The sequence below is a fragment of the Nanorana parkeri genome, unplaced genomic scaffold (assembly GCF_000935625.1).
Source record: "Nanorana parkeri isolate BGI_ZX_2015 unplaced genomic scaffold, ASM93562v1 scaffold1504, whole genome shotgun sequence".
Lineage (NCBI taxonomy): Eukaryota > Metazoa > Chordata > Amphibia > Anura > Dicroglossidae > Nanorana > Nanorana parkeri.
Window position 1 is genome coordinate 65,151 of NW_017307772.1, and position 14,170 is coordinate 79,320.

General features: G+C 40.6%; 1 protein-coding gene across 9 annotated transcripts in view; it reads right to left on the reverse strand.

Annotated features, from left to right (window-relative positions):
• Window positions 1–14,170, reverse strand: part of QKI (QKI, KH domain containing RNA binding) — a 163,511-nt gene that overhangs the window by 50,901 nt on the left and 98,440 nt on the right. For all 9 annotated transcript variants that reach the window (XR_001941960.1, XM_018570312.1, XM_018570310.1 and 6 more), the window contains one exon: window positions 9,300–9,443. Coding sequence is in view for 8 of the 9 variants with exons in the window: in XM_018570312.1 (XP_018425814.1) it covers window positions 9,300–9,443 (144 nt within the window). In the remaining variant the exon portion in view is untranslated. The remainder of the gene's footprint in view (window positions 1–9,299; window positions 9,444–14,170) is intronic.

Below are 14,170 nucleotides of genomic sequence, written 5' to 3' on the forward strand. Positions count from 1 at the left end.
AATACAAAAATTAAAGAATCATAAAAAAAATAAAGCATAAAAAATGTAAAAGTCCCCGCCCCCCACATACACACACAGATATGCGTCGGGTGCGCCTACGTGCAAAGACGTATTGTGCCGCACATGTTACATATCGCCGCAAACGTCGGAGTGAGAGCAATAATTTTAGAGCCATTAAGGCCGGGTTCACACCTGGGCGTTTTACAGCGCTGATCGACGTGCTGTAAAACGCCCAGCAAGTGAAATCCCAGCATTTCCTATGGGCATGGTTCCCACCTGGGCGTATTTCAGCGCGTCGGAACGTGCTGAAAAATGCCCTACGCCCAAAGAAGTACATGAGCTTTGGGGCGTATTTCCACGCGTATCCATTAGGATACAGCCGGATAGCACTCGTAAACACGCGTTTGATGCGCGTTTCGTGGACCGCAAATAGGGGTAAAAACGCACGGCCCGAAACGCGCCATACGTGCATATTTCGATCACCTAGGTGGGAACCCAGCCTAAAGGAGAACTATGAGGTGAGTGCTTTTCACTCACCTCATAGTTCTAGCCGACCTGTGACAATGAGACTGTCACAGGTCGGCTCAGTAGATCGGGAAGTGAGCGAACACATACCGGTGCTCGCTCACTTCTCGATCATGTCCCGGAGCCATGACAGGGGAGGGGCTGGAATCCCCCCTCCCCGATCCGCCAGCGCTTACTGGCGGAACGGATGGGGGAGGGTACAGCTGACTCTGCCTCTAGATAGGCAGAGCCAGCTGTCATTCACGCAGCTGGGCTGATCCATACATAATTGTCGGGATCCGCTTCAGCGTCTCAGTATACCGCGAGCAGAAGCTAGCGTTATACTGAGCTTAGGGTGACGGGAGGACGCTAGGTTGTGTCCTCCTGTTACATAGTATTTGAGGTTGAATAAAGGTGTGTGTGTGTGTGTTCATTCTTAAGAGTACCTGACCCTAACCCCATAGTTCTCCTTTAATCACTGATAACACTAAACTGATGAACAGTAAAAGCGTTTTAATCGTCACCTATGGGCGTTTTTTGCAATTTTCCAGGCGCACACAATTTTCAGGCTTGACATGTTTGCTGTCTATTTACCCGACGTGACCCGACTTTTATGTTTTACTAAAAATATGGGTAAGAATAAATGTTTTATAACGTAGTGAAACTTTTTTTTTTTTACATTCATGGTACTTTTTTCATTATATAGTAAAAAAAAATAACCCCTCTTCACCCCCCAGTGGTGATTATATACCTCCAAAGAAAGCTCTATCTGTCCCCACATTTTTACATAAATTGCAAGGCTATAGTCCGGTCATGCTGACTGGTGAAATTTTTCACTCACTGTAAACTGGCATCGCTGTTAAATTTTGGTCGTTTCCAGCTGGCGAGTAAGTGAGTGGACAGGGCTACACTGCCTGTTACATCCAGGAAGCTATGCACAACGGCCGGCCGGGAGGCAGTTTAAGAGTAGTAATAAACCAAACTTTTTTTCAATAATGAATCCAGATTTAACAAATATACAATGCCCTGCAAGTGTTTTACATTTTATGCAAGCACTTTCAGTCATGTTTCTAAACAGCAGACTCCAACTCTCTCAGCTCGGCTTCTCTGAACTTCCTGCCCAGTGCAAGATCATGACGCATAGAGCTGTATCCATTAACTCTCCATCTACTAAATAGAATAAAGAAGGGAGAAGGAAGGTGCAGGGAAGTGTCTTGATGTGACAGTGTGTTTCTAAAGACACAGAAAGCTTAGATTTGAGCGGGTAATTCCATTTTCCAAATTTACTTGGGAAAGTGAACTTACCCTTTAATGCACATTGTGTGTTAGAGAGCATTGCTGCCCGGTTACCACAATATGGCACACAGCACTCAGCATGCGCCCGCACACACATACAATGCCCTACGCATACGTTTGCTCTCAAGCAGATGGCTGGGGTGGCGTGGTTGGTTGTAATTTTTATACATTAATTTCTTACTTTATTATTATTTTTCTCTTAATTTTATTGCTATCACACAGGGGAAAACAAGCCCCTATGTGATAGCATTGGAGGCGACAGGTTCTCTTTATGGAGCTTACCCTCGAATACAGAAGATTGAACACAGCATTATGCTCAATCTACTGTGGAGCCCGGCTTGTGACAGCTGAAACAGTGAGCGCTGTAAGTACAGCGCTCCGGTCTCATCGATCACACAGAGCAGGTCTGAGGACGGATGTTCTCTGGTCTGCTCTCCATCCTGAAGTAATTTGTCGTTGTCTCGGGTCCCCCAGAAGAAGGACCCCAAAAACCACAGCAGTGAGGTGGGAGGAACTAGCAGGCTGCTACAAGGTGATCTGGACGGTTGTACAGCTTGACTTAATCTGCATTTAAAACAGCTTAAAACATTTAAACTTTAATAATATCACTTTAACTAAACTGTGGGGGGCAGTGGAAGATCTCTGTTTGTTCCATACCTGGAAACAGTGGTATTTACACCGTTCATCCATAATATTATGACCACTGAGAGGTGAAGTAAATAAAACCGATTACCTTGTTACAATGGCCCCTGGAAGTGGCTGGGATGCACTAGGCAGCAAGTGAAAATGTTTTCCTTGAAGTTGATGTGTTGTAAGCAGAAACAAATGGGAAGTGGCTGGGATGCATTGGGCAGCAAGTGAACATTTTTTCCTTGAAGTTACATAGTTACATAGTATTTGAGGTTGAATAAAGACATTAGTCCATCAAGTCATGTAACTAGTTGGAGCAAGTTGATGTGTTGTAAGCAGAAAAAAATGGGCAAGCATAAGGATTGAGAGACTTTGACAAGGGCCAAATTGTGATGGTTAGATGACTGGGTCAGAGCAACTCCAAAACTCTTGTAGGACGTTCCCGGTCTGCAGTGGTCAGGACCTACCAAAAGTGGTCCAAGTTAAGAAAAACAGTGAAATGGCGACAGGGTCATGGGCGGTTAAGGCTCATTGAATAAACTGTAGACTGTACAGTGTAGACTGTAGTTAAAATTGCTGAAAGTTAATGCTGGTTCCGATAGAAAGGACACGCAGTGCATCACAATTTGTTGCGTATGGGGCTGCAAGACCACAGGCTGATCAGGGTGGAAGTGCTGACCCGTGTCCACGGCCAAAAGCGCCTATAACATCCACATGAGCATCAGAACTGGACCACTGAGCACTGGAAGAAGGTGGTGGGTGGTCATAATGTTATGGCTGATTGGTGAATGCAGCCACTTTACGATTCCTACTTTACAGCCACTGCATTATTTCATAGAACATTTACTTTGCAGTGAGGCGCTTTAAACCATTGATTAGTTTAGATTAAGTACTGGGTTGAATATGGAAATATAAATCACATTTAAAAATGATAACATGGAGCCAAGCTCTGCAAATAGTTAACTGAATTTCTGCAGAGGCATTGAAAGTGCTATGCTATTATACTTGATAGTTTTGTAGCCTAAATCTCTTCAAAGAAGACTTTCAGATTCGCAGAGAAGCAGCTCAATCTCGTTGTGTTGATACATTAATCTGTAGGTGTGTGAGCTCTAATTTCACATTTCTGCTATTGGAGAAATTCCACAGTGTCATGTCTATATTGCTGGGATAGAAAAAGAAATTGCCTTTCTTTCTCACACACTGGAAAAGAAAAGCTGAAAAGAAAAAACAATTTAGCAGATGTCACCGTCTTTGGCTTACGGACAAAGTATAGTATTAGAAGCTGTGAGATTGAATATATGTCTCAATGAAAATGTGTGTCATTTGAAATGTCTAAATACCTTATCCATAGAGGTGGATAATGTTTCACTCCTACTTGTTATTACTGTTTTAAAGTTAGATGTCTCAAAACCACCACTTAACAGCAAACATGAATACATAAAAAAAAAAAAAATCTAAAGTAACTGACAGAATAGTAATCTTGTTAGCTCAGCAATTAGATACTATGAGATTCTGGAAACCTAGAATTTTAGTCCTCGCAAGCACAGGCGTAGAGACAATATCTTCCAGTTGGGGCATTGTTACAGTGCCAACCATTAAATGTAGACCATCAACCTAGGAGACTTATACTAAATGTTTTGTCAAGTCTCTGGGATAGGAAGTATGGGGAACCATTTTTGGAATTGTTGGGAGTAGGATAAAAGTAAAGTAAAAGTAAAAGTAAAATTGTACTGCCTTGAAGAAGGTACCCTGTGCGGCACCGAAACGTCGGCTCTGTTGATTGTAGTGACACAATTGTCCATTAAAAAAGGACATATTTATTCTAAACGAGTGCTGGTGGCCTGTTTCTTTTACTTCGTATTTTGCACGGTGCCATCCGTGATAGTCATTGCGAGCACCACCGTTCTTATTTGGCCAGGACTGCTGTAAGGTGTGCGGAGAGGACCCTCACCACTTGAAAACTTGGGAGTAGGATAAAGACTATACTGTATTTGACCGGGGCAATTTTTGCTTAAAATTCCAAGATGCAGTTCTACTTTAAGAAACCTATCCATCTCTTTTAATACATTTATTGGACACATTGGTAAAAAGACTGAAAAGTCTGATGCATTTTAGGCTTTGAAACAGACCTAGCTGATCAACATTATGACACAAAATGACACAGCCATCCATTTCCTTACATTCTCACAATTAGGGCTGCAACAACTAATCGACATAATCGATTGAAAAAGTTGTCAACTTTTTCAATAATCGATTAATAGACAAAACCTGCCATGGAAACAAAGGATAGGTATACGAACAAGGCATACATATTGTAATAGAATAATTAAAACCATTAATTTTAAAAACACAAAAAATAATTACACACATAAAAGAATAAATACGAGTGTGCTCTCCCATAAGGTGGCCAAGTTTCTGAAACTGGGAGGTTATTTTTTCATACACAGGCACATTATTTCTGTTATTTTTAGTCTAATGCATTTAGCTGCTTACCCTTAACACAGCTTTAGTACAATACTGAGCAGTTATATTAGGGTTGCAGCATCAGCGTTACACACAGATCCATCCGAATGTAGACGCACAGGAATTTATATTACCTGCCGATACATTGGGGCTGTTAGTTTGTTCCTTTGTATGCTGTGTTATAGGTTTTAATTATATGAATGTGTCTTGTGTAATATTCTCATTTTGTTTCCATGTCAGATTTTCTTAAGACAAAGTTGGTTATAATGCTATGTGTTTCAAAATTAACCAGCTATGACAAAAGATTATTTTCCTTCAAAACTGGTCAGATCCATTCCCAACATCTGTACGATGTAGAGAATGGAGCTGAATGCTAGTTATCAGTGGTCGGCCAGGGGACACAGCAAGGAAACAAAGGACCTAAAAGAAGAGTAGAAGAATATGGCAGCCACAGATGGTAGCTCACACCCCGCATCAGTAGAGGACAACAGATTTGGAGGCAAGTGTGACATAACTGGCAAGTTTGGAAAACGCTGCCACGTTCTACTGTATACATGTTAGAAGGATGACCTGCCTTATATATATTAAAGTATAAACATAGAACTAAATATTTTAATGAACCTATAGATGTTAAACACATTCACAGCAATAACTTTAGAACGTCTCTCTAGCAGTACTAGTACCATAAGCTTGTATTCCCATACAAACCCACGGGAATGGAAAACCTGCCTAAACAGGTCAATCCCAGGTCAAGTGCACTTGTTAATGAAATCTGATAATTTAAGAAGCATCTAAAACTAATGTTAAGTTATGGCATAGCCCTTCAGGACATGCCAAGGCATCCAACAGGCTTAAGAATGTTCAATTCCTTTAAGGGATTGTAAAGTGTATGCCATTTTTTTTCACTTTAAAAAGACATACAATTTTTAATAAACAGTCATAACTTTAGCTTTAATAAATACTGTAATATGGATCAAAGTGAAAAAGAAAGCACCCAATCTGTCCACTGGCAAAAAATTATTCTAAATATGATTTTAAAATATGAAATAAATTGAAACAAAAGCCTCACAAAATTGATGTCTATGTGGCCATGCTTAGAAAGGTACTCTTCAAACATTACATTCACTTTGGCATTAAAGCGTATCTAAACCCTGAAAAATGTAATATATTGCCGTTTACCAGATGTGTTTGCTGCATTGCTTTTTTTTTCAAGCTATTCCTTAATTTTCCACTGGTAAATCTGCCAGTAACACACTTCCAGTCCTAGGCAATGCTCACTCACCCTACTGATTTAGGACAACAGAAATAAGATAGGACTCCAGGCCTCTGCCCCTCTCTTCTTCATAAAATAGAGGAGCATAGTTCTGAAGTCAGAGATAGCAGAGAACAATGTAGCTGATAATATTCAGCAGATGCAGAGAGCACTGGGAAGTAATCAGCAAAAAACAAAAGCAGTCACCACATCTAAGGACTGGTTAGCTGAAATATATTTAATTTTCATTCTTAGGTTTAGATCTACTTTAATACATAAAAAGGTACTTGGTATTAGGAAACACCTTAACCACAGTAAACAGATAAACATTTCAGGAAACAGAAGTAATTCTGGCTGTAAAGGCTAGAGTGACCATTTACAGTATTTTTCGCTCCATAAGATGCACTTTTTCCCCCCAAAAGGAGGGGGGAAATGTGCCTGCGTCTTATGGAGCGAATCCCGACGCCCGAGACATGCAGTTTCGGGCGCGTAATTTTTTGTACATTTAGCCCTGCTAAAGCAGAGCTAAATGTACAATAGGAGCCACTGCTCGTTTAATACAAGTGATATGATTAGATCACTTGCATTAAAACCGAGCAGCGGCGACGTCGGCGGTGATCGAGAGCAGACGAGGAACGGACGTTCTTCGTCTGCTCTGTGTGATCACTGAGACCGTGGCGCTGTACTCACAGCGCCACCTGTGTCAGCGGTCACTAACTGCAGCTTCTGTCACAGAATCTGTGACAGAAGCTACGGTCTGTCGAGTGCTCCATAAGGCGCACCGGACCTCCCTGCGTCCTATGGTCCGGTGCGTCTTATGGAACGCAAAATACGGTATTAAGCTCAGGCTCTCAGGGGACCTTCTTTTCACCCCGACACATACCATATTTAAAACAGCCATTGCCATTGGAAGTCCACCATCAAACACAACTTTCTGGAATTCCTTCCTCTTAAGGAGAATAGGGTCAAATGGTATCCCTTTATACACTAGTTCAGTCTGTGTAAAACAGTGATACAGGGGGTTTTGACTGAATGTAAAACAATGATTAAATGTAAACACACAAGTTCTTATTTAAAAGTGAACTCTTAAAAACCAAAAGGGTAAGTTCATACCACATGTGCATGCTATTGCATATTATTATTATACAGGATTTATATAGTGCCAACAGTTTGTGCAGCACTTTACAATATAAGGAAGACATTACAATCACAATACAATTCAAGATGATAAGGAGGGTCCTGCTTGTGAGGGCTTACAATATTGACATTCACTCATGTTTGCTGAGGTGCGTTGGTACATACACTACTATGCATTTGCAACACATTACTTTCCTTTTGGCCAATGCATGCAGCAGCACCTCACAATGCTTTTAGTGCAAACAAATGTTTCCTGTCTTTTTTTTTCCAGCGTACACCAACAGTATAAACTGACAAGTGAGAGCAAATCTTTTTGCCTTGTTTATACGTTGTGACTGCATTGACCAACACAGCCCAATGCTTGAAGTGTGAAGAAGCCCTAACAGAACAAAATAAAGCCATATATTCTTAGTCTACAAAAGTAGCTATAATATAGCCTGCTGAAACACCAGATAGTATTATAACCTAGCTGAAACAAAATCCCATGCTTAATACGGCTATTCTTCCGATTAATAATTGAACAAAAAAAAAAAAAAGCAGCAGCTGCAACTGGGGGGGGGGGGGGGAAAAAAAAAAAAAAAAAAAAAAAAAAAACAACTTAAGAACCCCAGATAAATGATAGCGCCAAGTGTACAGTTTTAAAAGACAGAACCGCTTACATAAACATTACACAGAATTGGTTGATAGGCCTAGGGCCCATGAGACATTTTACACCACACTGTAGGAAAAATATCACCTGAAGCTCCGGTTAGCTGATATATATCCAGTGAGCCTGAACATGCTGCTTCAAAAATGTAGCATTACTTTAACGGCATGCTTTAGGCCCATTGGAATTTCTACACTATCCTTCACTCTGCTGTTTAAAGGGTCTTTAGTTTGCAAAAGGCTGCAGGAGAGTACATTCTCACATAGATAGATACTGAATGGACAATCAATAAAACCTGACTTGAAAGTTTCTGTGTAGTAGCTAAAAACACACAAAATGACCTTTGCAGTTCAGTAGAACAGGAAGATTACATTTGGCTTTTTTTGTAGTGGTATCAACAGAATAAATGTTGAATGAACAAAATTATGTGGGCCAGATTACATGGGACGCAAGGAAGGCTCTAATCTAGTACACATTATAAATTGACAGTTCTCTATAAAAAACATTCTAAAAAATAAATAATGTCAGATTCACAACCAACTTTTACAGGGGAAAAAAAACACAAAAGAAAAAGAAAAAACACACACATACCACCTCCTTAGGGTGGGGACCTCCTGCAGCACAGAGTGAGAGCAGTGCCACACACAGAATGGTGTGTCTGGAGATAGAAATATCCTCCACAAGCCCCATTTCGGGTTGGAAAAACCCAACAAGGTTCTAGCAACTTCCCTAGATGTAATTAAACCACCTCTACTTTTTTCTACAATTGCCCAAAGTAAACCAAATCTCCAAAAAACTACATTATAAGGGGTTTTCACATTTTCCTCATGTCTTCTCACCCCCCCTTCCTCCAAGATCCATCAAACCCCAAACGGGGGTTGATTTTCAAAAGAGAAATGTTACCTTACAAAAGTGAACATCTGCTTAGCAAATAAGGTGAAGGCAGGTTGACTATGTGTTCACTTCAAAGTGAACATACAGTACATTTTCCAAAGTGAAGATTCACTTTGAACAGTCTCTACTCCTTTGGTAAACCAACCCCATTGTGTCTGATTTGTATTCACTGTGATACACAGTCAAAACAACTAAATTCAATTCTGTTAATACCAATTAATCACAAATTTACGCAATGAAAATTAATAGGGAATGATAGATATTATAAATTACCGGTACTACTTGCACAGTGCTCAATTTTATTCAGGGACACATCTTAGTAATAGATAACAAATCAGAAGAACTGTCATACAGATGCCAAGACAAAGAGCCACAGTGTAAGTATACCATTTGTATCAAGTAACATTTTCAGTAACTTCAAATTAAAAAAAACAATGCTTTTTGTATCATAAAGTTTAAGATATATAGTGTGCTTACTGCTGGAACCAGTAGCTTTTTCACTTCTTCCACCGCTCTTCTTAACTTAAGCTCTGCTCTGTTCTGGGCATCTTCCACGGTTATTAGTACATGCAAGTCTTCATTCAGGTGCTCCCAGTTTGGCTTCCCTCTATTCTGTTCCTCCTAAATGAAAAAAGAAACAATGATAATTATTTGTGTTTGGACAATTCATGTCTACTCAACTAGTTAAAGTTGTCAAGATCGATTTTGACCACAAGCTTTTACATGCTCATTTTATTACACGCAAATGTAAATTGGTCGCTCAGGAGGTAGGTGCAAACTATTGAAAACTATTAAAATACTGAGATTAAGGGCTTATCCACATGGCCAGTTAAATCCATAGACTGCTAAGAATGTGTGCAAAGAGTGTCCAATCAAAGTTCATAGTTTGCGATCAGCTGTAGCTGATCAGCCTGTATAAATCTTAAGGTGCCCATACACCGCTCGATTCTCGTACGAGAATCGTGGGAAATCCCGCGATTGTACGAGAATAAGTGTTAGCTTAAATGAGAACTATGGGGTAACCTTTTTTCACCAGTTCTCTTTAGGGTCACAGGAGGACATATACCAACGTCCTTCCGTGACCCAAAACTCAGTATACCGCAAGCTATTGCCTGCTTTATGCTGAGTGTGTCGCAGGTGGGACGGATGACAACAATACTGTGGAGATCCCCCCCCGCTGCCTGATTGACAGCGGGCTCTGTCTATCTAGAGACAGAGCCAGCTATACCCGCCCCCCTCTGCCATCCATTAGGATAGAAGGGAGGAAAACCTGTGAAAGTCACTGCTCTCTGCAGGGAAATGATCAGGGAGTGAGCAAGTGGCGGTATGTTTTCACTCACTTCCCGATCACAGTTTCAATGTCACATGTCTGCTCTAACTATGGGGATGAGTGTCATTTACTCACCCCATATTTCTCCTTCAAATTCAGATTTAACTTGATAAAGTTTATCTAAATCTGCTCTATGGATTGACAATGCTGCTGTCAAACAGTGGCTAGGTTGCTCCTCCATGGCCACCCTATGACAGGAATTGTGTTACTGGCCGGATCACCAGGTGAAAATAAAAAAAGGAAAAAAAAAAGACTGAAAACATAAAACTAATGCAGCCACAACATTTAAAGAGTGGTAAGCTGCAAGACATTACATTTTTGTTTTGGGGTTTATATGCACTTTAATGCATGAAAACCAAACTGTTATATAAAGGCGTTTCAAACAAGCACAATTAATAGGGCAAGCAACTTAACACACTGCTGCATTTGGAAATTCATAGCATTTAAAAAATTACAAACACTTTATGCATTAGCATTCCCAGCTCCTGTGCGAGTTCTGAAAACTTGCAGCACATAAACATCAGGGCTGGATTTCAGTAATGTGCCCCCTAGGTGATGCTAGTAGCATCTAATAAAGAAAGGTAGTACAAAGATTAGAGAAGGCATGGACTGCCTAGCCAGTAAACTGATCTAATTTGAAGGCTAACATGGCTTTATCACAAATCCAGGCCTGATAAACGTATCTGTAGTGTGTAGAAGTACGTAAAGGCTAACGTCACTGTGGTCCTGTCAGAAAGACAGAACCATCAAGCAAGCACTACACATTTTTTTTTCTAACGGCAGATCAGAAAACACATGTCAGGAACCACTCAAGTGTAAACTTTATCATTTGAATACACAAACTGCTATTTCTAGGCCATTTCTTAACCAATCCTGAATATATTTCTGAAAGTATTGTTATAAGATATTTGCATCATTTATTGTGAATCTGTTGTCTAGATTTGTAACCCCCCACATCATCATATTGAAAATTAATAAAACATTACATGCTCTTTGGGGCAATGCATACAACTTGAACATATAAAGAGATATTACATACTGTTAGTTATACATTTTGAATGTTTGCACAAACCTCAATTTGTAAAAACATTGCTTCTTATGGTATAAGTGATGCGCAATACTCAAGAATAGAAGTTGGGCTTTTGATGCTTACTCAGATTTCAGAGCTCAAAGCTCTCCCAAACATCGCTGGAAGCTTCAAGCTTCATTTGAGCATTTTAGATTGAAAGTTTCAAACAAAAGGCTTTGTGCTCAGAGGAAGATTCCAGGTAAATTCCCAGCATAATTCAATGACAGAAGAAAATACAATTATCACTTGCAGGTAATTCTTGGCGCATGAGGGAATATTGTTGAATTATTAACCTAATTAATGAGAGTTAAGAAGGGCGCAAAGCTCTCTAATTGACTTCCAGTGCAATGTGTCCAGCACAGGGGACCATAAATCATGAAGGAGGAAATATAAAATTGAAAATGTAGTTTATGTATTGTCATCATGATGCAGTTACAGCAGAGAAAAACTATGTTCATAGATGTTTCACACAGCTTTCATTAATGTCTCAAGACTTTCTTGCATTGGTCAATAATGCATATTCATATTTAAAAAAAAAAAAGCCATGCCCAGGTTCCATTTGTCTATAAAATTTGATTGATTTGACAGTACCCTTACAGCTCAATGAAACAATGATTAATTCCTCTAGACATATGCCTTTGATATGTCAGTCAAGTGCGAAAATAAGTTATTGCCTTTTGTCCAAAACTGTACAAATTAGGGATGCACCGTTACAAAAACTAGTATCGGTGCCGATAGAGCATTTGGACGAGTACTCGTACTTGCCCAAATGCTCCCGATGCCTATAATGACACCAGAATTTCCAGTATCAGGAAGCCGGGTGGCGAGTCATCGCACGCTACCCAGCTTTCTGATTGGCCGGGAAGCCGGCTCCATGCTCCCTCGTCACCAGGGAGCATGGAGCCAGCTTCCCATCCATTCAGGAAGCCGGGGAGCAGGCAATGACTCACCCCCCCGGCTTCCTGACTGGATGGGAAGCTGGTCAATCAGGAAGCCAGGCAGCGGGACATTACCCGCCTCTCCCACCTCCCCGGCTTCCTGATTGCCCAGAAAACTGGCTCCATGCTTCGTCACCACGCTGCCCGGCTAATCAGGAAGCCGGGCGGTGAGTCATTACACAACGAACGGCAGCGAGTCATTACAGAACGCCCAGCTTCCTTAATGGGACTTTCAGCTCAGTATTCAGTATCGGGGAGTACCGAAAAAAATATTGGTACTCAGTAGGGAAAAACCGGTATCTGTGCATCCCTAGTAAAAATATATTCTAAAATGGCTTAGATAGGATTTGTTGGTACCCCCATTAGAAAAGATTACAAATTAGATCACAATATTTCTGTTTGCTGTAATATGCATCACAAAGTATAATCTCACATGTCAGTCAGCCTATTTAAATGGAGTGAAGTAGTCACTCTGCTGTTTGATATCATTGTGTCCACCACAGTAAACATGGACCAGAAAAAGCAAATGGGAGAGTTGTCTAAGGAGATCAAAAAGGAAATAACAGACCAACATGTCAAAAGGTAAAGACTATAAGACTCAAGTAGCTTGAGGTTCCGGTGAAAAGTGGTTTTAAATATTAAAAAAGTTTATGTTCCATGGGAGTGTAGCCAACCTTCCTGGATATAACCACAAGAGGAATATCGACCCCAGATTGAATAGATGGATAGTGCAAATGGTAGACAAACGGCCAAGGAAAACTTCCAAAGAGATGCAAAGTGAACTTCAAGGTCAAGGTACATCAGTGTCTGATTGCACCATCTGTTGCTCTTTCAGCAACAGTCGGTTTAAAGGAAAAAGACCCAGTAGGAATCCAGTGTTGAAAGAAAAATAAAAAAAGGCAGAGGGAAATTTGCTAAAATGCATAGACAAGTCACAATGCTTCTGGCAGAATGTCAGTTGAACAGTTGAGACAAAATAGTTTTTGTTTTTTTGGCAATTCACAAAACCTCTATGTTCACAGATGAAAAAATGAAGCTTTCAAATAAATAAATATCAAAACACCATACCTACTGGAAAAACATGTCGGAGGTTCAGTTTTGTTTTGGGGCTGCTTTGCTGCATCAGACAGCAGGTGCCTTGAATCTGTGAAAGGCACAATTAAATCTCAAAACTATCAAGCAATTCTTGATCAAAACATACTGCCCACTGTCAAAAAGCTCTGTTTCCGCCACAGGTCATGGGTCTTCCCAACAGGATAGTGGCCCAAAACACTATACACAATAATGGCCAAGAACAAAAAACACTGGACTATTCTGAAGTGGCTTTCTATAAGCCCTGACCTGTAGCCTATTGAATATACAGTATCTCACAGAAGTGAGTACACCCCTCACATTTTTGAAAATATTTTATTATATAATTTCATGAATCAACACAGAAGAAATGACACTTTGCTACAATGTAAAGTAGTGAGTGTACAGCTTGTATATCAGTGTACATTTGCTGTCCCCTCAAAATAACTCACACAGGCATTAATGTCTAAACCGCTGGGAACAAAAGTGAGTACACCCTTAAGTAAAAATGTCCTAATTGGGCCCAATTAGCCATTTTCCCTCCCCGATGTCACGTGACTCGTTAGGGTTACAAGGTCTCAGGTATGAATGGGGAGCAGGTGTGTTAAATTTGGTGTTATCGCTCTCACACTGGTCACTGGAAGTTCAACATGGCACCTCATGGCAAAGAACTCTATGAGGATCTGAAAAAAAGAATTGTTGCTCTACATAAAGATGGCCTAGGCTATAAGAAGATTGCCAAGACCCTGAAACTGAGCTGCAGCCCAGTGGCCAAGACCATACAGCGGTTTAACAGGACAGGTTCCACTCAGAACAGGCCTTGCCATGGTCGACCAAAGAAGTTGAGTGCACGTGCTCAGCGTCATATCCAGAGGTTGTCTTTGGGAAATAGACGTATGCGCGCTGCCAGCATTGCTGCAGAGGTTGAAGGGGTGGGGGG